Genomic DNA, 25,798 nt, shown 5'->3' on the forward strand with positions numbered 1-25,798 from the left:
TTTGAAATAGGAAGAAAAGGTCCAAAGGGATAGGGGTGGTGGGAGGGGAAGGGGAAAGGAAAAAAGAGAAAGGAAAAATTATGAGAGAAGAAAAAAATGGGAACAAAGTCTCTGTAAATAGGGAAGGGTGGAGGGGTGAAGAGAGGGCAGGGAATGGGGAAAAAATAAGAACCAAGAGAGATTATGTACAGGTACAAGCATCCAATGATAGATGTAAACATATTGTATACCTAATGTACCAATAACAGAATTTAAAAGGGGAAAAAAAGATTTTACATGGAATATTGAGGGGGAGGAAGAAGGAAGAGGAGGAGAAGGAAGAGGAAGAGGAGGAGGAAGAGGCGGGGGGAGTCAGTTTGGGGTTAAGGACTGTCTATGCCTTATCTTGAAGTAGGTCTGAATCCGTAGCTCCCTGGAGGAGATATTTCCAAGACAGAAGAGACGGTGGGCATAAGTGAAATTGAAGTGAAAAAGCCAGGAGAGTTTGTCCCAGACCAGTTCTTCAGCATGGTAGCCTGATGGTGAACTTCTAGTACATTTTGTGTTTAACCCACGGAGTCTCAAGGCAAAGCATTTTTCCTCTAGCAAGTGAAAAAAAGGAAGGAGCTATAGTGAGCATAAGAGCACAGTTCTTAACCCACAGAATTCTCCACATGTACATATCCCCCATATGTACATATTGATAGAGAAGTGCTATACAATAAGACAGGCCCTTGCCTCGCTTCCATCCCCCCCAAATGTTTTGGTTTTGGAAATGTAAGTTTGTGCTGCTGGCCTCCTGCCTAATGTATCAAAATGGATTGTGACTGTTTGAACTGTGACCCTTCAAGAATGTTCTGTTAAGCTCTGCCCCCTTACAAGAATGTTCTGTAACTCCGCCCCCCCGCCCCCCCCACCTGCTTCAGTGAGCATGCTCACACAGCATATGTTTCAGACATGTTCTGTTACTCCACCCCCTGCTTCAGTGAGCATGCTCGCCTTCCCTGTAGATCCCTATATAAGGAGGCTCTCATTTCTGGTAGAGTCCTCAGACTCCTCTGAGTCCGCCTGGGCCTTGCCGGCCTAATAAAGGATTTTTTTCTACACCTCTCTGAGAGTGACCATCAAATTTTCAAGTCTTTAAATTACAAGAGCTGTGACCCAGAGCTGCCACACTGAGCTGTAAAGCTCAGCTGTATCTCAGAGCTCCAACCCTGAGCTGTAAAGCTCAGCTGTGCCTCTGAGCTGTGGCACTTAGCTATGACACTGAGCCATAACACTTGGCTATAGCACTGAGCTGCTGTTCTCTGCCACAACAATATGAGCCTATTTATCTGCAGAAAGGATCCATAGATTTCTTTAGATGCTCAACAAAGATTATTGACCTCAGAAGGTCAAAAGCCATCTTAAAAAATCAGATGGTGTTCCCAACAAAGGAGAGACAAGAACAAAGCAATACTTGATTGCACTGTAATAATAACAATAATAATCATAGCAATAATAGTGGTTGACCTATACTGAGTACTTCCTATGTGCTAGGCCTCACATAAGAGAAACGATCCTGAGCAATCTGATGTCAATAGTAAGTAAACAAAGACCATTCCAGTTGAATTTTCATTCTGTTATAAGGTGATGGTGAATTATTTCCCCAGAGACCAATATATCTAGAAACTTTGATCAAATTTACATTAGGTCAATATAGAGTAATCAAGTAAGGCCTCACCCTGTCTCTTTGAGTCTACGTCTTAGTGGGGGTGTGTTTATTATATTATTTTGAAAATAACGTTACTCTGAAAACAACTTCAAATATCCAACAATAGGGCATTAATTAAAGTATTATACATTGTACAATGGATACTACAACCATTAAAAATTGTGTTGAATGTTTAATGACAGGAGAGGATATAATGGTCTCTGAATACACAGATTTAAAATGCTGTGCTTGGTATCAAGAGTTTTAACAAAATAAGTATGAACAAATATACAGAAAGGAAAAAAGATGAAAGTTTTAGGCAACTAGTAATAGGAGTAGCATAAGAAGAGATATACAAATCAAAAATAAAAGAAATCAAAGTACAGAAATACACTTTTATATTCATGGTCAACTGATTTTCAACAAGGGAGCCAAGACAATTCAATGAAGGTAAAAAATAATCTTTTTAACAAATGATGCTGGCACGACTTGATGACGACTTGCATGACAGGCAAAAGAGTGGTACTGAACCCCTGCCTCACACCTACAAATATAACTCAAAATTGATCTTTGACTAATTAAGAGCTAAAATTTGAAAACTCTCAAAAGATAGTAATCTCTCTACCATCTTAGATACAATATTGAAAGTATGAGACAAAGGTAAAAATAGATAAATTGGGTTTAATCAAATTAATACCTTCTGGGTTGCAGATAATAACACCAAGAAAGAAGACAACTCAGAGAATGAGAGGAATTATTTATAGTTCATGTAGCTGATAAGGAACTTGTGTACAGAATATACAAGAAGTTTTAAGACTCAACAGTAAAAAGAAAAATGCCCCAATTCTTTAAATGGCAAAGGATCTGATTTGACATTTCTCCACAGAAGATATACAAATAGATAATAAGCAAATGAAATAATGTTCAACATCATTTGTCATTAAGAAAATGCAAATTAAAAAGAAATTTAGATACCATGTTAAATTCACTAGGATAGCGCTCTCCCCCTCCCTCTCCAGTAACAAGTGTGGAAAGTTGTGCAGAAATCTGAACCATCATACATCGCTGATGGGAATGCAAAGTAACATAGCTATTTGTAAAATAATCTAGCATTTCCTCAAAAATGTTAAACATATGGTTACCATGTGACCCAGACCTTGTACTCCTAGATTCCATGAGACTTGACAACAAATTCAACAAAAACTTGCACATGAATATTCACAGCAGCGTTATTTGTGACAGAAAGTGGAAACAACCCAAAGTTCAAAATAAATAGAGAAACAAGATACACTGAATAGACACAATGGAATATCATACAGCAATGAAGTCTTCACTACTGATAGGAGTTACAACATGGCTAAATCTTGAAGGGTACGGTGGCACCCACCTGTGATTCTAGCTACTCAGGAGGCTGAGGCAGAGGGACTGCAAGCCCAAGACCAGCCTGGACAACTTAGCCAGACTCTGTTTAAAATACCATTAATAAAGAGGGCTGGGGATGTAGCTCAGTAGCAGAGTGCCCGTGGGTTTAATTCCTAGTACTGCCAAAAAAAGAAAGGACATTGACAAAATCTTGAAAACATTTTGCTAAATGAAAAAAGGCAGTTATGAAAGACCACACATTGTGATTTTATTTATATGAAATGTCCAGAACATGCAGATCTAGAGATATAGAAAGTACATTAGTATTTGCTTAGGGCTGAGTAGCTGGGGAATATGTGTTGGGGGAAATGAGAAATGACTGTTAATGTGTTTATTTTGGGGGTGATAAAATGTTCTAAATTAGGTGGTAATGATTATACATCTCTGAAAATATAGTAAATATTTTCAATAAATTAAATATTCAATATTTTAAAATAATTTCAATAAATTGTTTACATTAAACATGTGAGTTGAATGGTATGTGAATCTTAATAATGCTATGGAAGTATTATGGTAGTTATTTCTGAGTGGTGGGGTTATGGTGGTTTTTCGGTTTTTCTTTTTGTTCACCTATTATCTTCTACAGTAAAGAAGTATTTCTAATAGGAAAAAGGAAACAAAGTTATTGGTTTTAATGGTTTTACTCAACACTGTAACATTTTAGAACTTAGTATACAAGTGCACAGGTTTTAAGAGCATTGTTAAATCATTGTCACAAGAAAACTGCTCCATTCTTCCATCCTATTTCCAATATATGATTGTTCTCTACTGTAAGGAAGTATTTTTTTCTTAAAATAATGAAATCTGTGGGTGTTTCTATTTTTTCATTTTGTGTGGTGATTCATTTGGGCTGAACGCCTTTCCATTTATACTTTTCATTGTTTGCTGCATTAGAAGAACCTTCTGCACTTTAAAATCTTAACCTGAATGCAAATATATTTAGTATGCATTCACAAACTGAGTTTAATACTTTAATCCAATTTAGCATCTTGCATGCTTGCTCCATCCTCTATCCCATGGCCAGCTATCATTTGGTTATAATCCCTTAACTGTGAAAATATAACCAACAATGAATGCAGGTTGCAAAAGAATCTTAAATTACAGGTTGATAGTATAATAATATGCTGTGGAAATTTAAATGATTGTGTTAAAATAGATTAAATATAGTTTGAAAGATTACATAACAGTATTATAAAGACAGAGATTTTCTCTTATAGCATATGTTGATATATTAATTGATTGCTTTTTTGCAGGTTGGTAGATCAATCAGTACCAGATGATAACTGGACCTAAGGAAAATAATTATTAATACTCGCTTAAAAGAGATTTTATTTAGTTGAAAGATGATGCTACTTAAATAAGAAAAAAACCCCTCTGTAAACATGTTGTGATTTAAAATTTTCCTTTTAGACAAAGGCCATTAATTAAAGATGACTACATCAAAACTGAAGGGGACACAGCCCATGAAAATCTGAGATAATTGAAGGCAAAGCACCTCCACAAATCGAAAGCATTAAAAAATATAAGGAATCATTATTATCACCTGAAACAAGAAGGCTTAGATTCCTAAAGTGTATGAACATAAGCTTTAGCAAGAAATTTTAATCCTTGTCCATGAAGTCAGTGTGATGAAAACCAGCAGCAATTCTGCAGAGGTACCTAGAAATTAGCAGGGGTAGCAGCTTTCATTTAAAAACAATGTCTAGGATTTTTAAAAAGTAAAATATAATCCAATGATTGCTTAGGTACATCTTTAAATCTTTTCAGTATTAAAAAATTAATTGTGGCCGGGGATTTAGTTCAGTGGTTCTGCCACCTGCCACGCAAGCGCAAGATCCTCAGTTCGATCCCCAGTACCAAAAAAAAATTAATTGTGAGAGGCCGGGGATTTAGCTCAGTGGTTCTGCCACCTGCCTCGCAAGCACAAGGTCCTGAGTTAAAAAAAAAAATTAATTGTGACTTGGCTTTGAATCCTAAAGTGCAGAGTAAAGGTCCTTTCATATTAAGGTAGGAGACATGGCTGGGCTGTAAACTGCTGTCGGCAAGCATGGAAGCCCTAGTTGTCCCACTGTTCCATGGGAGATATTTTTCCAAGCCCCCATAGAATGCCTGAAACCACAAATACTTCTGAACTCTGTGTATACTATGGTTCCCCTATACATACATATCTAGGACAAGGTTTTATAAATTTATAAATGATTTATAAATAGGCAAAGAGATTAACAATAACAGTAATAAAATTATCTAACAATATACTGTGATAAAAGTTATAGGAATGGGGCCTCTCAAAGTATTTTAATTCTTCATTATATTATAGTAATATTATTGGACTATAACTGATGGCAGATAACTCCAAACATGGAAATGAACACTGCAGATAAGGAAGGGCTATTGTATAAAGGCTCACTTTTATGTCAGGAACCAAGGATGTAGCTGTGTTTGTATTCTTTGGAGATTATGTTTAAGCAAAAGGCTAGGATAGGAGGAGATGCCCTTATTGGGGAGCTCTTATAGTCAAATACAAGGTACAGGTTTTTACTCACTGTTAAAATGTAATAATTATTTTGGAAGAAAAATAATCACATGGGGGCTTCATCAGAGCCCTTTACTAAGATTGCTTGCTCATTACCTGCCTCAAAATTTCCTTGAGGATAGAGACCTTAGATTTTTTTTTTACCTTTATGTCACCAGCCACTTGACAGTGGCTGACACATCAAAAATATCTGAATGACTTGCAAAGACTTAAAAGTCTAGCAAGCTACCAACAAAGTGATATAAATCTGTTTTTCAGCTTAAGGTAACTTATGGCTCTCAGAATAGAGAACGCTTTCCACAGGAGCCATTGCAGATTCTTTTTGGATAAGACTACAACCACAGGGAGTTCTGGCACTAAATGCTCTCCTCCTAAACATTCTTGTTCCTATGCCCAGCCTTACTGTACTTTTTACAAGGTGGGACATACATAAGCTTGCACTGTAAACCTACACAGCCTGTCTCTCTGGAAGGTAATAGTTTTAGATAGGGGTGTCACTTAGATTATTCCTAAAACAACAACTCAAAAAAGCATTAAAAATATTTGTGGATTTGGATCAGATTTTGAGAAATGTGCAGATGCTCCATTTTCTGAATCAAAAAGAATTTTACTGTGGATATGGCTGATATAACTTTACCTCATTTGCTTTCTATAAATAGGCATTTGTACATGTATATTTTTCTTTATTTTAATTTTGCATCTTGCTACTATAAGATTGATAACTTTCAATAACTTATAAATCACCATGTGGCTTAAAGTAAGACATGGGACTGATTTTCTTTCATATGGAGAAACTGAATGCAGTAAATAATAATTTTGCCTAGCCTTACTTATATTTGTCTTACATGCAGATAGATTTCATAATGACCAAAAGGAAAAAAGAGAAAGAAAAAAAAAGAAACTTCCATGGGTTATCTTTGGAGGATTCTAGGAAACAAACTATAATTCTAAAAATTTATACATAAAAAGAAGCAATTGTCTGTCTTTCCTGTACAAACCGTACCTTAGGATAACCATTAGTTGATTAAGTTTCCCTTTATGCTCTAGCTAATAAGGGAAGCAGGCATGATGCAATTAGAATATCACAGTGCTGCAATGGCTAATGAAATAATGGATAGAAGCAAAGATTGTCAATGGCGGCTAAAAGCATAAAGTGAGAAGCTGCTGGGGAACTTTCCAGGGTCTGATTCACCCTGGAAATGCCAGAACCCACAAATCAATCTTAGCAATACAGAAAGAGCCACCAAGATATTTTGTGCCTTCCGGTGTACACAAGATGGTGAATTTTTTTGTTTGATTTTTGTCTTTGAGATGATTGTTTCCTCTTTATCCTTTGATCTGAATGACTGAGAGTTTAGAGGACCAAATATTTCAAACCAAGCAATGAAGCCATTTTGTGCAGTTTTGACTCCAAACAAAACAAAACAAGACAATTGCCTGTCCTCACAGCTCCACATGTCCCAGGGTCACTCTTCAAATGAATGCAAAATGGGAATCAAACTTTGGGGTTGGGAAGGTATAGTAAACAATCATCTATTCTCTCTTAAACATCTTCATAATAGAAAAGCCCAGACATATTTCTAGTTGGCCAACAATAATCATTATGAAGTTTTATTGTTGTGGAATAAACAATGAGCCTACCCTACCTTCCATGACATTATCTTAATTTTTGAAGACAGTTTTCTAATTGCCCCTAAATCAGTGGGTCTGTGCTGGCGTCTAGGAGGTGTGAAGGGCAGAAAGGTGGAGTGACAGGACAGTCCTCTTTTTGTCAATATCAATATTTTGGAGCAAGAAAGGCTGAATACTTTGGAAAAGCACTGGAGCATTTCTGTAGATGTGGTCTACATTGTTGGTGGAAATGTAAACTACCACAACTACTGTGCAAATCAATGTGGAGAGTCCTCAGAAAACTAAAACTAGAAATTCCATTTGACCCAGGTATTTTCCTTCAGGGTATCTTTCCAAAATAGTAAAGTCATATTACAGTGATGCATGTACTCCATGTTTATTGCAGCATAATTCATAGTACCTAAATGTTAGAAGCAGCTTATATGTCCAACAACAGATGAATGGATAAAGAAAATATGGTATGTACACATTGTACTTTAGGAAATATGGTATTTACACACACAATGGAGTACTACTCTGCCATAAAGAAAGATAAAGCTGAGTCATTTGTAGGAAAATGGATACACCTTGAAACCATACAGTTAAGAGAAATAAATCAGACACACAGCTGACTCTTACATGGTTCCTCTTGTATGAGAAACCCAAATTATAAATAAAGAGCAAAATAAAAGATAGATGATAGGAAACAAGGACATAGATCTTTCCCAGATGGGAAGAGGCTTAAGAGATGGACATGAAGGCCGGGGATTCGGCTCAGTGGTTCTGCCACCTGTCTCGCAAGCGCAAGGTCCTGAGTTCGATCCCCGGGACCCCACCCCCCAAAAGAGATGCACATGAAGGGAAAGGGGATGTTAAAAGGAATTAAGATGTGTTATGCACATGTACCAACTCCACACAAGGAATTTAAACAGTATGTAATACAAACATATTAATACAAATTGTCTTTAAAAAAGAAAGTAACTTTAGAGGGATAGGGCTGTGTGGCTTAGAGGTGGAGCACTTGCCTAACACGTGACACCCTGGGTTCCATCCCTAGCACCGTGAAAAATAATAATAATAATAATAATTTTAGTAATTAAGGAAGAGAATAAATGCTACAATATTTTAAGAGTAGTTTTAAAACTACTATGCTAAGTCTTCTCTTCCTTGGTTAAAGATTTCTCACTGTTTAAAGCATTGAGGCACCTAAAGGAAAGATTTGATATATCTTTGGCTGACACCCCTCCTTGGGCTAAAAGTCATTCAATATTTATGCTGAATAGGTCTTTGCTTCTAGGTCATACACAGCTAAAATAAACAATGATTCTATTTTTATCATGCAGTTAAGAATAATAGATTTTGGTGTCACTATGAGCATATTAGACACAAGATACATTTGGCTTCTATTAAAGCAAAGCCCTAGTAATAGTGACTTAAAACAATAAAAGCATACACATCACATAACAGCATAAAGCCATACCGTGTTGGTACCCCAGTCTACTTCTTATATTTTCACTCCAGTGTCCTGCATTTAAAAGAGGCAGGATGGTCCATCCTGTAGTTGGAAAATAATGAAAAGAATTATAATATCTAAATGAGTGGCCTGACCCCCTTTCCCTGTTAGGATACAGCTTGGAATTTATGTACATCACTTCTCACATTTCAGTGATCAGAACTTTGCCAACTGACTACAACTTACCAGGAAGTGAACTGGGAAATAGTGTTTATTGTGGGTAGCCTTGGGCCCAGATAAAAATTCTGTTTCTCTGTTATTCTGCTACAATGCTTAATAGGGGACTGATGAGAGTCTTTGCCTCGGTAATTCCTAAAAGAAGCTATGTAACCAGATAGCATAATAATATGTCCTAAATTAAGAGTTTCATGGAACTATCCAACTTCAAGTCATCTGCAGGTGATGGACATTTGTCCTTGGCTATCTAACATCCACTCACTCCAGCTCCAGGAACACCCAGGATTTCACTTGGGACTCCAGTCCATCTTGTCAGTCCATGTGGTTCTGCAGATGTGCTCCATTCTCTACTCCAAGGGTGACTTGTTACCTGGCCTTGGCTAGCTCAGCATCATGTTCCCTAGACAACAATGGCTGGTTCAGGGATGGGCAGGTGACTCCCTTTCCATTATAAGGAAAGCAGATTTTCTCCTGGAATTTGGCAGTCATCTTGCTGTATGACTCTTAACAATCAAGTTGTTTTTTGTTTGTTTGTTTTTTTCTGCCCAGGACCCAGCCACATTTGGAGTCTCCTCTACACTGGTGCTTCATAGGTACAAGATCCAGCAAACTGTCCTCCCTCTTTTTCCTCCTTACATGAGTACATAGTGGGTTTTCTGTAAATCTTCAATAGCAAGAGTACTAACATTCATCTGTGACTATTTTCACCTTCCCAAAATATAAAATTATATAGCAAAGACTTAAAGTATTTTTTCAAAAAACAAGTAAAAGATCTTAGGGATTCATATATTTAAGTGAATGTGCTATTATCAATAGCAAAGAAATACAAAGCATCATTGTACTACATTGTAGTTCTAGAATTTGAAGCACTAGTCTGATGATAGGCTTCAAAATATAGACCAATAAATTTTTCTCATATCTATTACTAAGTAACTGATATTTCTTTAGATTCATGAGCTTAAAAATTTGGTCATTATCAAGAATTCAGTTATAAATTCCTTCTGGAATGAGGTAGGAATGTAAGTGTTTTTAAAAGCACCTGTCTGGTTTTCTTTGTATAGCTTCTTTTTTTAAAAGCTCAAACTCTCCCTTCAGAGATGCCAGATTCTCATCCTGTGGCTCTTAAAAAGCACAACAATACTTTCTCTTACCACTTAGAGGGAATAAATAATTCAGAATACGATAACATAAAATGTAACATAGAACCATCAACCTTCTTCCAAGACCCTTAAGAAGTATCTTCAAAAGGAAATATTGAAGAACAATTTTATGAATTCATATTTTCTAATAATGTCAAAACAATAAGAAGCATTCATATTGCATGGTTTTTGTTTGGAAAACTCCCATTTGATCAACAGGGTGGCTCTGGTGTTCATGATTCACATGAAGCTTAAACAGCTTCTGCAGCTGTCCAGACAATAGCATAGAGGCTAAAAGGGGTTTACAGGTCTCTAGCACATATTCTCTAAGGAAAGACTATACCAGAATTATCCTAGAAATGAGGAGTTTTTAAAGACTGACAGAGAAGAGAGCTCCATTCCTTTCTTGGGAAGGGATTTTGGAGTATAATAAGCTGCATAAGAATTATCAAGTGTGTTTTATCCAAATCCTTTGAGCTGAAATTCTTCTGTTCTCAGTGGAAATGAAAAGTTGCTGACAACTGTCATTGATGAGAGAATCCCTCATATGTTTGGAAACTTTTATTAAAAATCTCTTTGTTAGCCAGGCCTCGTGGTGCACACCTGTAATCTCAGCACTCTGGTAAACTGAAGCAGGAAGATTCCTAATTTGAGCCCAACCTTGGCAACTTAGCAAGACCCTGTTTCAAATTTTAAAAATAAAAAATGCTGGAGATACAGTTCATTGAGAAGGCCCTGGGGGAAAAAATAGTTTCTCCCCAGTCCTGGGAGGAAAAATAGTTCTTCTAAGTAATTTTTGGCTGTTACAACTGGAGGGTGCTACTATAACACCAAGTGGGTAGAGCCTAAGCATGTTGCTAAACACCCTAAAATGCACAGGAAAGTTCTACACACACACACACACACACACACACGCACGCACACTCGTGTTCACACATGGAATTATCCCCCAAATTTTAAAATGCCAATTTGATAAATTCTGCTACCTCTATTTATTCTTATTTTCCAGGCTTTTAATAGTCATTTAAATTTTCTGTGAACCTCCTCTCAAACTTACATTATCCCACTTCAGATGGATTCATATCTGGTCCAGTCTGTTACTGGGCACTAAGGACAGGTTAGTTCATAATTCTCTAGGCTGTGATATTTGTTAAGGAGTAATCAAATGTGAATGTGCTGTGTGAACGTTGTAGATACAGAACTTCTCTGGACACAGTGACCCACATCAAATGTTGGTAGGGCATTTAGATCAACACAGTCCAAGTTCTACCCAAATAAGATGATCAGAATGTCTGGGAGTGGTAGAAAAAAAGAGGGGAAGAGGGTGGTGGGCAGGGAGGAAAGATTTTCCAGAGTTGGAGCCACACAGTAAAAGAATGATAGCAAATGGGAAAGAGAAGTTTCCCAACACTCACTCTCCTTACTCTCAATGTAGGCAAGGAGAAGGAAAGGGCCCAGTAAGGCTTCCTGGCCTCAGATATGTTTCACTGCAGCCTGAAGACATGTTTCAGATAACTTCTTGTGATTTCTTAAACTTCTGGAACATTTCCAACATTAGTTTATTGTTAATCTCCTGTTTCTCAATAATACGTAGCAGTGAAAAGGCTTCTGGGGCTGCTTCAAAAATAACAGAAGGAGTTCCTCTGTTATAAATCATATGTGCAGTGTTCTCCAAAGAACACTTCCTCATAGTCACTTCTGTGTATTGGGGGCTTCATCCCCAATGCAATAACGTTCAGAAGTGAGGCCTAGAGGGGTGACTGGATCATGAGAGAGCTAACCTCATCCATGGATGAGTTCATAGCCGAATGGGATACTAGGAAGTGGAGCCCAGCTGGAGGAAGTAGATCATGGGGGCATGCCTTTGAAGGATATATCTTTTCCTTACCTCCTTCTTCACTGATTCCTTTCTTGCTCTCTCCACTTCCTGGCTACCATGAGGTAAGCAGCTTTCACCTGCCACACCCTTCCGCCATGATGTTTCTGCAACACTGCAGGCCTAAAAGCAATGGATCCACTAACTATGGACTGAAACCATGAGCCAAAATAATCTTTCTTCCTTTATTTATCTATAGCTGGTATTTGGTCACAGAGATGAAAATCTGACTGACATACTCTCTTTGAGGCAAAACTTGGGAATAAAAAGGATTTCTGAAAGAAAAACTGAATCAGTCATAGCTAGGAAGGGACACAATCTAGGAAAGTTCTGAGATCTTCAAGAGGAATTTGGGACCCATATAGGGCTGGAACTGGAAAAAGTACTTCACGTCTTCTAAATGGATGCAAAGTTCTCCTTTACATAGTGCCTTACTCATGAGAAAGATTTTAATACATGGTTATCTGATTTTGCCCCCAATTTTTTTTGGGGGGGTACGGGGGATCAGGACCTTATATTTCTGAGGCAGGTGGCGGAACCACTGAGCTAAATCCCTGGCCCCATTTATCTGATTTTCATTAACATTTTTCTCCTAACTACTGCTCTTAGATTCAAATTATAGCTTTCTAGAGGATACAAAAAAAGAAGAAGAAATATGCTGAGGTTTGCATAGAGATCAAATAACCATTCCATTCTAAAACCATAGATTCTGCCATTTGTTGAGATTTCATGCTGGATTTGACATTTCCCATGCTTAATGTCTACATACAAATACATTGGAGAGTTTAAACAAAAATCATGTGGTTTGTTTGACTTCTGTAAGGAATACATAAAATGTTCCTTAAAATTATAGTTCCAAGTTTGTTTTTATATTTTGATGGCTTATAAAGACTATTTGCACACTATCCACTTAGAATTAAAGGTTATCTGGATGAATATGAAAAAACTAATTTCAAATTTAGGAGAAGGCAGTAGCTTAAAATCTCTTACATTCTACCTACCTACCTATTTTCTTTCTTTCTTTCTTTTTGGTACCTGGGATTGAACTCAGGACCTTGTGCTTGCGAGGCAGGCGGTGGAACCACTGAGCTAAATCCCCAGCCCCCTACCTACTTTCAACTCTAACTCCATCTGCTGAAGCCAATAGGTAAGAGGAACCTGAAGAATGAAAATCACAGACTTAGTATAATGATTTCTTCATTGTAAACAAGACGGGAACTGGGGGTCATGGTGAGATAGCACTAGTGTGAAGACCTCAAAATGGTGATTTGACCTTCAATGGTACCATGATAGTTGGCCTGCTATGATAGTTATGCCCTGTGAAAGGGTGCTATTCTCCTTGGCTCTCACAGTGGGGAAAAACCAGAGACCATGAGAACTTCAGATCAGGGAGCAGATGGCCTGCCGGCCTGCCGGCCTTCCTTCCTTCCCTCCTTCCTTCCTTCCTTCCTTCCTTCCTTCCTTCTTCCACCTACCACTATACAACATCATATACCACTGTCCTTCCACTCTGTCTGGGCCACTTGCACTTAAGTAACTCCCAAGATACCCAAACCAGAATGAAAAAGATCCACCTAATTAGAGTAAGTCCTTTATGAAATAAAGTTGCTGGAGAGACAGAGGACAACCTGTACAGGAAGAAAACAATTAACAATAACACTAAGGAGATCTAAGTGTAACACAAGAGACTCTCTAGGGGTAAATCCACAATTTTTATATGAAAAATTAAATAATAAATAAAGGCCACTGATAAGACTCAAATTAGAAGCCTGGAAAATCCAGTGGAAGAAATACCTCAACAGAAAAAAATACTAAGGAAAAGAAATTGTGACCAACAAAAGAAAAAAAAATGGAGGACAGATCCTGAGAACAGATTCTAAAAGGAAAAAAAGCAGATGGAGCAGAAATAACAGTAGAAGAAAATTGTTTTGTGTTGAGGAAAACAAAACAATTTCAAAAGGGCTGGAGATGTAGCTCAGTGCAAAGGCCCTGGGTTCAATCTCCAGTACTGCAAAAAAAACAAAACTTGCTTTGCCAAAATCTGGTAACGAAGGAAAAGATAAACTACAGACAGGGAGTAATATTCACAAACCACATGTGTGACAAGTGATCAGCAAACAGAATATATGAAGAATCCAAACCATTCTGGAAAAAAATTTGGTAATTTCTTGTAAAACTATACTTGCAATTACCATACAACCCAGAAATTGCACACCCATCCCAGAGAGATGAAAACTTACATGTTTAAACAAAACCCATATGTGAATCTCCATACCAGCTTTATCACCGATAACTCCAAAATAAACACATGACAAAAAAACCCCTGGAGTATCCCAGATGTCATTCAACAGGTGAATGATTAAACCAACTGTGGCACAGGCATGCTATGGAATACTCAGCAATAAAAATGAACAATAAATCAACAACTTGGATGAGTTGCCAGGGAATTATGCCGAGGGAATAAAACTAATCCCAAAAGTTTGCATACAATATAACTGCATTTATATGACATTTCTGAAATGATACAATTTTAGAAATGGAGAACAGTGTATTGGTTGCTAGGGATTAGGGTTGCTAGGGATTAGGGATAAAGGGATAGGTGGATGGGAGTTATTATAAAAGAGCAGTGTAACAGACACACCATCACATGTGGTGATGGTGCTGTTCACTATCATGACTATGATGGGGAATATACAACCAATGGAATATTATATGAACTAAATGCCCACACAAATTATTGCAAGTAAGTAAATCTGGGGAAATCTGAATAAAAGTGATAGTTTGTACAATGTCAGTATCCTGGTTTTGATATTGTGCTACAGTTTTGTACAGTTTTACCATAAGGGAAAATATACAAAGTCATATGGAATCTCTCTATATTATTCCTTATATCTAAATGTTAATGTATAATTATCTCAATTAAAACTTCAATTAAAAACAATACATAGCTTTTAGCTTTTTTAGTACAGTATTTCAAAGGATTCTAAAAATGAGAAAAATAAATACCATCTGTTTTGAGAGAGTCATACCTCCAAAAATTTGAGTTTTTAAAAAGTGGAGATGAAGTTAGGTGTGGTACCTCATGCTTGTAATCCCAGCACTCAAGAGACTGAGGCAAGAGGAGCGCCATGAGTTCAAAGCCAGCTTGGGCTCTATAGTGAGTTCAAGACCACTCTGGACTATATAGGAAGAGCCTGTCACAAACAAACAAACAAAAATGGAGATGAGAAATGTTGAATCAATCTTAAAGCTCACATGGAAGACTAAAGCTCAAGAATACAAAAATATATTTATAAAAGCAAAAAGAGTGACAGGAAATTTGCCTTACAAGATGCCAGAATACAACCACAAGGCAGTGTTATCAAATCTCTGGGGCACTGATCTGGGACTGAACAAGTGGGTCAGGGGAACACACCAGAGTCCAGCACAGACCCCAGGGCATGGAGGACTTAATTCAAGACAAGGATGGTATTTCCATTTGGAGGAAAAGAATACCTTATGAGCACATGGTACTTGCATGACTGATTAATCACCTGGAAAAAATACAGTCAGACCCTATGTCATACCATATAAGTTATAAAACAATAAAAATCCTACAAGAATAGCTAGGTTACAATGTATGAACCTAGAGCAAAAGATGTTCTCCACTAAGATACCCAGATGATAATTTTTAAAAAGACATATTTGGCAATATAAAAGTTTTGAATGGCAAACTACCAAATATGAACTCAACACATCATGAAATAAGAAAATAGATTTGCAATGCTTCTGACAGGAAAGGACTGATATCTACACCATACAAAGAATGCTAACAAACTGGTGAGGAAATCCACACACATCCCAAAACAGGCGGAGGATGCACCATGCACAGAGGAATAAATCCAGTTAACTAAGAAACAGGCAAAGATGTTCAGACTCACTAGTGTCAGGGAAATGCAATTAAATAATAATTAAATTAAAATATAATAAAAATAGCCTTTTTCCATTAGATTGTCAAAAGCTAAAAGCACATTCATATCTTCAGTACAATGATCCTTTTGGAAATCAATTTCCTAGAAATAAAAGTCCCCAGGATATATGTATAATGCTGTTCACTGATGCCTTGTTCATGCACAGTGAAAAAGACTGGAAACAAAGCTAATGGCCACTGAGAGGGAAATGGATGACTGTGTTACATTGTCACCCCACTGTAGTAGGCAGCCACAAAGAAGGCTTTAGCATTCTGCCAGAACATAGAAAGGGATTGCCATGAAGCATTATGGCATGAGGAAACTAAGGTGCAAGAGCCATGTAGGTCTTTCTTACAAGAGAAGCCCCAAATATAAAGAATAAAATAAAAGGTAGATAATAGGACGTAGGGAGAGAGATCTTTTGCAAATGGGACAGGACCAAGAGATGGAGGGAGAGGGAAGGAAGGGAAAAGAAAGAGTTGAAAAAGAATTAAGATGTGTTTTGCACACGTGCCAACTCCCCACGAGGAATGCGGTCATTATGTACTACAAACATATGCTAATAAACATTTAAAAAGAGCAATGTATAAAATACAATTTAATTTTCATAAGTTAAACAATCTTTTTCAATCTACATCTCTATTTATGGTTATGAGTCTGGAGAAAAATTTGCATCATATTCTTTATCCAGAGTTTCTGGATGAGATAGGGTGGGGCAGAAGAAGAAGGAAATGGGGAAAGAAGGAAGGAGAAGGTGTAGATGATACATGCATACATACAGAGACAAAATGGAAAGCCAAAACCAAACCATATTCATGTTTTGGAATGACCCTGTCTATGTAAAATAGTGTATACATATGTGAGAGACAGACACAGTAAAGAAATTAGAACAATATTATTGGTCTATATCTACTAACTCACAGAGATATGGGCACCATATGGAGTACTAAGTATACCTCTATAATGACCAACGAACACATCTCCAAACTATCTGAGCATGTATTTGAGCATCTGTTAACAGGGTCCTCACTAACATGAGTGAGCTTCAGGGAGCAGCAGTAAAAGGAGGGCACAGGGCAGGGGAGGAAAAAGGGAGATGATTCACTTTTTTTTTACACACATTGTGCCAGAAGCCTGGGATGTTGCCATAATGTTCAAAAAAATCAAGTGAAGAATTTTTTTTTTTAAAGCCCAAGCCCCAATTTTTCCACATGATACCTCAAATGTGTGTTCCAGTCTGCATGGAGACCATATATCAAAGAGGACTGCTAAACACTTCCTTTGGAGACAATGTACAATATTATTAGCCCAGAATGTATTTACTTTAAGGAATATACAAGAGAAAGCAATACCCAAATTTAGGTGCTTTTTTTCCAGTGGTAAGGTTTGCACCCAGGGACTCATGCATGCTAGGCAAGTGCTCTACTACTGAGCTACAACGCCAGGCAAGGTTCATAAATATTTAAACTCCTTTTGAAAGAATATTGAGCAGCAACTGATAGAAAACAAAGCGAAACAATGACCCTAATGCAATGCACAAGAGTTAGAGTGACTCAGTGTGGCTGGAAATACGCTGCTCATGGCACAAAGAGACAAAACTGAAATCTTTCAGGCCCAGGAGTGCTAACTACATTTTAGTTCATGCAGCCACAGCAAGGGGCAGCAAGCTGGAGTTGTCATTTAAGATGGTTTGCAGAGGTACATGGGAAGACCACCAGGGCCCTAGGCAAACTCCGAAACAAAAATGTGTGTTCCCTTTCCACACATCTTCCCCTGCAGCAGATACCCACTGCCTGTGTCACAGAATGTGGGACAAATCTTATTTTCTCAAAATTTCAGCTTAAGCCTCAAAGCTGTGGACAACAGGTGAAAATGCCCAGACAGATAGTAGATACAGTACATCCATGCAGATTCACCAAGAGGTAACCAAACAGATCTTCAATAATCCAATACCAATACCCATTTCCAACATTTGTAACAGAAGAGGAGACTAGTTAATGAGATTCTTGGTAGTAAAAGAATTTGTGTGGGCGAGAGCCTTATAATGTGCTTTTTCTCCTACTACCAAATCTAAAGAAGACCCCTTGGAAGAGGTCCAAGTGACCCTCTCTGGAGATCAGACTTACCTACAAGGAAGGAGACTCTTACCTCATTTTCCAACTGGAAGCTGGATATTTTTTTTAACACAATGGAACATCCAAACATCTTTTGGAAGAAAATGTCTCCAGGAAATTGGGTCAGACAGGATGAAAGTAGAAATTAGTGCCTACTCTTCTCCAGAAAACACGCGGGATGGAAGGAGCTTACCTAGAGTTGGCCGTGGAGGTGAGGAGAAGAGATACAGGTCTGGCTTGAGTTGGAGGCAACACAGAAGTTCTACATGGGACAAAGAATGGGAAAGTTAATTTAGATCTAGGATTAAAACGTAAATTGTTCTGAAAACCATCGACCCTGCTCAAACAGCAATTTAAGGAGTGATAAAGAAAAATTCTGTTTACAGTAATTTTGAAGGGAGAGATGATAAATACAATTGTTTCCTAAATGCATCTGACAAATGGCAGCCCAGTTGTATCTACCTTCTCCTATTTCCTTAGCTAGCATTCAAGGTCTTCTATCACATGGCCCTTATATACCTTTCAAGTTTATTTCTTATTTTTCCCTCCATTCTGAAAAAAATATTACATATGACTCTCCATGTGCATGACCATTCCTCCTTTAGAAATGCTTGCTCACCTCCCGTCTGTTTTTCTATGCTGCAATAGTCGTTAAAGGCTTTTTCTTCAACCTTGACCTTCTTCCCTAAGCTTAGCAGAGTCACTTGTTCCTCTGAGTTTCACGCTGCCAATTAGTAATGACATAAAATATTCTGTCTCTATAACTATTCTCAGACCATGCAGTTCAGTACAGTGAACTCTTGAGTTATGACCAGCCTGACCTATGAACAACGGGTTACAACTGGAATTTTAGTTTTAACTTACAAAGGTTTGAGTTATGAGGGGAGGGGGAAGTGGGAGGGGTAGGGGAAAGGAAAGAAGGGAATGGAATTAATATGAGAAAATGAAAAAATGGAAACAAAGTCTTTGTAAATAGGAAAGGATTGAGGGGTTGAAGGGAGGGCAGGGGAAGGGGAAAAAATAAGAACCAAGAGAGATTATGTAAAGGTGCAAGTTTCCAATGATGAATGTCATTATATTGTATACCTAAAATGTACCAATAAAAGGATATACAAAGAAAATAAAAGATTTGAGTTATGACCTGAATGCCAGCTGCTTGTGCTTCCAGATGGTCTCAGATACAGATTTAATTCTTAAAGAGTTCTGGAAGGAACATGACAACATCCTTTCCTGAGCAGGGTTAATTGAGAAATCCTGGGCCAATGTCTAAGGACATTGAGATTTTCCTGGAAGAAAGTGTGGCCTAAAATTATACAGGAAAGAGACTTTGAAGGCAATTGACCAATTTGAGTTACAACTAGTCCTGAGGAATAAATTGAGTTCGCAAGTCGAGGGTCCACTGTATTCATTTGAAAAATATGGTCAGCATATACCTAGCCTTTCTACTTTGTGTTGCCATTTACTTTCATGTTTATTTATGCCCTATATCTCAATATAAGCTCCCGGAAGACAGAACAATTACTGCAATTATTATTCTCAGTCCTATTGTATGTCCAGACTTATGTAGTACATTCCAGGTAAATGTTCATAGGGAATGTTTCTGTTGCTGATGACTCAGTCTTGCCCTCTTCCTTTTCTGCAGTCCTTCCCCACTTCCCAGAGCCTTCTCTCATGTCTTTATTGCTTTTAAGTTATCTTCTTGGTGAACTAGGAATCAAAACCAGGAGCTCACTGTTGTGGAAATGATCTGAGGGGCCAGGTTTCTACAAGGGCTCTGTGCTACTCTTTCTAAAGAATGGGAACTGTGACATGTTTTCCCCCTCATAGACATTAAGCATATTAGCAGAGCCAAATGAGATGCTCTTAATTGTGTTGCTCTGTAAATCTGATGATGTATCATTAGCCCTTTGCAAGATCATTGCTAGAGCGGTAGGAAAAGGATTCTGGCTTTCCAAAGGGCTTTCTCTTTTACACTCTTGTCAATTTTGAAATCAAGATTTCAGTCCTTTAGGAATAAGATAACTGGACCATGAATCAATTGTGATTCATTCCAAGGATTTGAATAATGTAAAGAAAGCCTCAACTCATATTTCTTCATTCTCTAATGATTAAATATTATAACTTAATTTGCATTTCCTGGCTTTCAATTAGTCACAAGAAGTCCACAGTGCCCTATTTCAGCACAAAGTACTTTATGTACAAGATTGACATTTGCTCTTCAGGAAAGCAAATAGTCATATTTCATCTTGAGAAACTACCACCATATGGAGAAAAGTGAAAGATGATGAGATTATCTTCTGGGTTTTACTTGAAATGTTAAATGTCTAGATAATTTGGGAGAACAAACCTAGAAACTGAATTATCCGGATAACCCATCATCATCTGAATCTGAGTTTGTTTATTCCATAAATAAATCAGCCAGCCCTCCATTTTCCCCTTGGTTGTTTAAAACTAGAGCAACGTATCTAATATCCAACTTTTCCTCCCCAGTGGTGGAAAGTCCAGGACTGACCTGAGAAAAGGACTCCGGGAGGCATTACTATCTGGTTACGGGTGCAGAGCAATGGGGGATTAGCGATCTAGTGGAGGGGTCTTCGGAAGCAAGGTCAGAGACCGAAGAAAGGCCAATGATACAGACAGAAAACAACAGCTGAATGCCAAACAATGGGTCTGCACAATGCGTCCAAGATGACTGATTCTGATCACAGAACATGAGAAGCTCCTGAGGCAGTGGCGGGAGGAGGACACCTCACACCAGGCCCAGCTCTAAGCATCATCAGCTGTAGCAAGCAGACTGCCTGCCCAGGCCCACGATCAGCAGCTGTCACTTCTTGCAATACATTCCCAAGCAAAACTGAGATTGTCCAGTGAGCTCCTAAGTGCCACAGCAAAGTCAGATAATAGAATCGCTGCTCATTCATTCACTCAGTCATTTCTTCATTCAAAAAATATTAAATTAGCACCTCTTATGTGCCAGCATCTGTTGTATGCTATTGAGATACAGCAGGTAAGACTACTGTACATATGAGCTTAGATTCCAGTAAAGGGAGATTACAAACTATACATAAATACGTAAAACATATAGCATTTAAGAAGATATTAAGATCTATGGACAAAATACAGCAGGGCAGAGGGTACTGGGAGTGCCATGAGCAGGAAGAACTTGCCACGGTAAAGCAGAGAACTCACGGGGAAGAAGACATTGCAGCAAATCCTTGACAGAGGTGAAAGAGGTCACTAGGTGGATATCCAGGAGCAGGATGTTTCAGAGTTTTCCAGGCAAAAAGAACAGCCAGGTCCTGATTCAAGATAACACCTCATGCATTGGGGACACCAAGGTGGTCAGTGTGGCTGCAGGCCAGGAGAGGGTTAGGAGCCGAAGTCAGAGTGGTAGGGAAAACAGGAAGGCTGCAGGTTTTACTGGACCTTATAGGTATCGAGGATGGCTTTGTGCTCTGAGCTGCAGGAGATGGGGAATTGCTGGAAGGTTGGTGGCAGAGGGAAGATATGATGCAATTTAGACATTCCGCAGGGTTTCTTTGAAATAAATCTTAGAGTAAGAGCCGGCAAGAGACCAAGGGTAGAAGCAGAGGTTGTTTGGGAAGCTTTTGTAGTATTCTGGAGAGAAACAGATGTTATTTGCACAAGTGATGAGAAAATTTTAATCTATTGTTCCCCAGTGAGCAACACATTTGGATATTATACCTATACTGATTCTTCGTTTTGGTTTTTAATATAACAGTTATCATGTTCCGTGGAGACTAATACACCAAAAGACATAATCGCTTTCACACACTGCTGATGTACAAGAAGCCCTAATGAGACAAGTGACCGGGAGTCTCTTACACAATGCACAGTGCACGGTCCCACTTTCATTCTTTTCAGCTACAGTGTGTTGTCGTTAATATCTAAATGTGATATACTGGTTTTTATCTCTACAAATTCTTTCATATAAATTCATTCTTCAATCAGAAAAAATATTTTATCATAGTATGCATCCCAATATGGGATTTTTGAAAATATGGTCAAAGTCCTCAATGAAAGGGTAAAAAGGGATGATTTTGAGTCTCCAATCCCCTTTCCTAAAGAGCTCTGTGCCTGAGTAGTGGCTCTGTCACAGATGCTGGCAAAAGTAAACAAGATGCAGAGCCAGGACGCGGCTAGTCTCTGATTGAGGACTTGGAGTGAGGCGCTTCTCTCTCTATAAACCTCAGGCAGTCTATTCACTGAGCTGACTGGGCCCTGGGGATGAGTTAGGCTAGGGGTTCAGTAGTCACGGATGGGGCCTAGTATAGAGTTTAGTGAGAATCTAGGCAAAATATTCAGATGAATTAAACACATTTCTAAAGATCTCACTATGTTTACTTATTCTTGTTGGGCAGCTCCTGCTTCTTTTTGCTATCATATTTGCTGGCATCCAAAATATGTTTTCCTCTCAGGCATTTTATACTAATGTCATCCAAAGTTGCAAAGCAGAATGGATCACGTACCTCTTCTACCTTTATTCTGTCCTTGGAGCTGCTGGGTCCACTTTGGCCAGCTATCTGTAGGACTCATCGCACAACAGGCAGGAAACACGAGGCAAGGAAGCTTGACATTGGGCCCAGATTTCCACGCAGAAAAAAGATATCTGTGATAGCTGCCAGGACCTGTGGGTGGGGAGAACTGGGCAGGAGATGCCAGGGCTGACATGAGCCATACATACCTCATCTAAAACCTGCTACGGCAGGATGAACAATACCACAGGCAGCTGTGCTGAGGAGCTTTTGTCTGAAGCTGGATAATGACTCAGTTTCCACAGTGAACACAGGTGAGGAAGTGAATCTTCTGGCATTCAATGGTGGCAAAGTGCTTTTAGCCTCTGGAGTAGGTGATTTTCTTGCTTTTGAAGGTAAAGATGAAAGTCTTTTATCAATTGTTACATGTTTTGTGATTGGTTTTACTACTTTTATATGTAGTTTTTTCAAAAGTTGGCTCAAAGTCTTTGCTCATCATAATCTAATAATCAGTGGAGTATTCATTACATCAAGGAACATCACAACAGCAGAATCTGTTCAAGTGCACCCTTTCTGTATTCTTTGTGACCACTTTTTACTGAGTCATTCTTTGTTGTGTATATACTGAAGTCTGTTAAGTAGAATTCTTTGGTTTCAAGCATCAGAAACTGACAGGCTAATCTCACCAAAAATGCATTCACTGAGAGGTTATTAGGAGTTCACAGAATCAACAAGAAGACTTGGATGCAGCTTTGGAATGGGTCAGCTACAACGACAGCTACTGAAAGGTGGAAAACAAAACCCAGAGCAGTGGTCTTGTGGCAGAGGCCCTCTGGTGCCTTCATAACAACTGCAGTGGCTTCAATTCTGAGTGCTTTCAGTTTCTTCTTCCCTGTGATCAAGATTCAAACTTGGATGGGGAGAAGTGGTGGTGGCCATGACAGGATTAACACACACAAAGTGTTTTAGGAGACAGGCATGGAAAACAGAATGGTGGGGGGAGGTGGGAAGACTGGGAGAGTCATCAGATTGTGATGCATATCTGACACTGAGTGCAGGAAAGGGAAGAAAAATAAGATAGATGCATCTCAGATGTCTGTACAGCCCAAGGAAGGTTTGCAAAGGTACTCAGTGAGTTCTCAAGCCAAAGCCACCCACTAGAGGAGTTGTGTAATTCCCAAGAATGGGCCTGCCATATTTGTCATGGGCTGGAGCAACCTGAGGGAGGCATGGCCATGGGTGGATTTCAGCAGACAGCATCTGGTACCCTGCATCAGTCGTATTTCCTGTGGCTGAGCTCTGTGAAGTGCATTCTCATAGCAGCTTCAGGGACCGGCAGGTATAGATTGAGCTGTGGGGCCTACTATGATAGCACGGGAAGGCCCCTGGTTACAATATCCAAAATGGAAGATGTGATTACACAAAAGGAAACTAGGTAATCCTTAAAAGGAGAAATGTATGCAAGGTGGCTAGGACCTGATAAACTTCACCTGCTTAGAAATTCCTTCAAATTGTCATATTTTGCCACTTGTTTTATGCCAACATTTAAAAAATATATATCTGCTTCACCTACATTTGCTTAAGACTTAATACAAACTTATAGTGCATTGGAGCTTTTATTTTGGTTATGAATATTTATAGACATTAATACTAGTATTTGTTTATATAGGATGTATATTTTAGGGCTTCTTTCTGTCAGTAAACATGTTTTGTTGCCTGTTAACAATATTCAACACTGCCAATTTTTTAAACTACAGTATTTTATAATTATTTTAGGATTTAATCAATGATTGCTGTGTTTAGAACTCAAGATATTTGACTTTGGGTTCCAGTATTCTGTGTATTGTATTTATATGAATAAAATAACATTTTCTTTTATTTAAACAAATCTTCAAAATTACTTTCAATACATATGATGAAAAGTACTTAATTTTTCTAAAGAGAGATTTCTTTGTAAAATTGGAGCATGTCTTATGCATCAGCAGATATCGTGGCTTGGGGAGAAAAATCTTGAAAATATTCATGAAACTTGCATTTAATGTCTCATGAAAAAACAAACTGAAAAATCATCCAAGTTCTTTTCTAAAAGTTTGGTGAATAGAAGTTAGGATTCTAATTTTTTTAGCTAAATATTGAAATAATCAAGTGTACTCCTGAAACATGAATATAGTTGCTAGACCTCTGCCTCCCTCTCTCTCTCTCTCTCTGAAAGAAGAAGGGGTCTCTTAATGTATTTACCAGGTTTTGTAGCAATGAAACTAGAGTTGTATAAATACAACAATCTTGGGAGACAGCTATTTACACCCCATATGCTTAAGATTTTCTACATTTAAATTCCACTTGTGAAACATTCAACAGCACTGTATAATCTTTACGTATTATCTAAATATGTCCACCTTCATCATGTAATGTTTACAACAGAGCCACTGGGCCCTTGAAGTCAGTGTCTCCCATTTTGAGAACTGCCCCACCCTTTCCACTCCCTGTTCTCAGTTGATGAGTGTCCTGCACAGCCAGTCAGATTTTCTCTTTTAGAAATTTAGAACTGGGACATCAGGTAGTTCTGTCAGACATGTATAAAGAAAAGTGTTTTACATCCAGGGCTGGACCTGGGCAGTGCTTGGTCATGAGCACACTAAAGCAAAGGAAAATGGTCTGTAAAGAAGGGGAGAAAAATATAAGGCCTGCACAAAAAGCTATATAATTCCAGTGTATGAAATAAGAGTCTTGGGCCCAGGATTTAGCTCAGTGGTTCTGCCGCCTGCCTTGCAAGTGTAAGGTCCTGAGTTCAATCCCTGATACAGAAGAAAAAAGAAAGGAGAGCCTAGCTTTCAAATTTCTTTTTCTAATCCTGTATGCTGTCCCACTCTTGGAGCTCCTTATAATAACCCTAATGACAGTGTTTATAATAAACCCCTTTTATAAATAAAGTTTCAAGATAGCTTGAGTAGGTTTCTAGTATTTCAAATCAAAGGAGACATAATTAAGAAAGCCCATCATGCCATTGTGTCCGAGTACTGCATTTAGAAGTCAACTTCATCCAGGAATCACTTTAGAAACTTAATGCAGTTTTTATTGTTTTTGTTTTTCGGATTTTTTTCCCCTGGTACTGGGGATCGAACTCAGGACCTTGCACTTGCAAGGCAGGTGCGGTGCCACTGAGCTAAATACCCGGTCCAATGCAGTTTTTTGTTTTTTTGGTACCAGGGATCGAACTTGGGACCTTGCAGTTTTTATTGTTAGTGTAGATGGTCTTAAGTTCTTTCAAGGTTTTGTAGGCAAAGTTGTATCTAAG

General features: G+C 38.3%; 1 protein-coding gene and 1 long non-coding RNA gene across 6 annotated transcripts in view; one reads left to right on the top strand and one right to left on the bottom strand.

Annotated features, from left to right (window-relative positions):
* LOC147823175 (uncharacterized) overlaps positions 1 to 25,798 on the top strand; it is a 56,216-nt gene that overhangs the window by 12,359 nt on the left and 18,059 nt on the right. Inside the window, exon 2 of one of the 2 annotated variants that reach the window (XR_015444211.1) lies at positions 12,995 to 13,090. The exons of the other annotated variant lie outside the window; for it this stretch is intronic. This is a non-coding gene — a long non-coding RNA (uncharacterized LOC147823175). The remainder of the gene's footprint in view (positions 1 to 12,994; positions 13,091 to 25,798) is intronic. 2 annotated transcript variants of the gene reach the window in all.
* The window catches only part of LOC147823176 (uncharacterized), a 50,824-nt gene continuing 27,359 nt past the window's right edge, over positions 2,334 to 25,798 (bottom strand). The window contains exons 2-6 of one of the 4 annotated variants that reach the window (XM_087193881.1): positions 18,201 to 18,269; positions 15,023 to 15,137; positions 11,125 to 12,066; positions 8,719 to 8,793; positions 2,334 to 4,383 (exon numbers count right to left, since the gene is read on the bottom strand). In XM_087193881.1, coding sequence (XP_087050007.1) covers positions 18,201 to 18,269 — 69 coding nt within the window. In that variant the 3' untranslated portion in view covers positions 2,334 to 4,383; positions 8,719 to 8,793; positions 11,125 to 12,066; positions 15,023 to 15,137. The remainder of the gene's footprint in view (positions 4,384 to 8,718; positions 8,794 to 11,124; positions 12,067 to 15,022; positions 15,138 to 18,200; positions 18,270 to 25,798) is intronic. The other 3 variants (XM_087193883.1, XM_087193882.1, XM_087193884.1) reach the window with 3 other exon arrangements.

The sequence above is a fragment of the Heterocephalus glaber genome, unplaced genomic scaffold, assembly GCF_053883595.1.
Source record: "Heterocephalus glaber isolate CG9 unplaced genomic scaffold, H.glaber_assembly_v1.0 deba00001600, whole genome shotgun sequence".
NCBI classification, from domain to species: Eukaryota; Metazoa; Chordata; class Mammalia; order Rodentia; family Bathyergidae; genus Heterocephalus; species Heterocephalus glaber.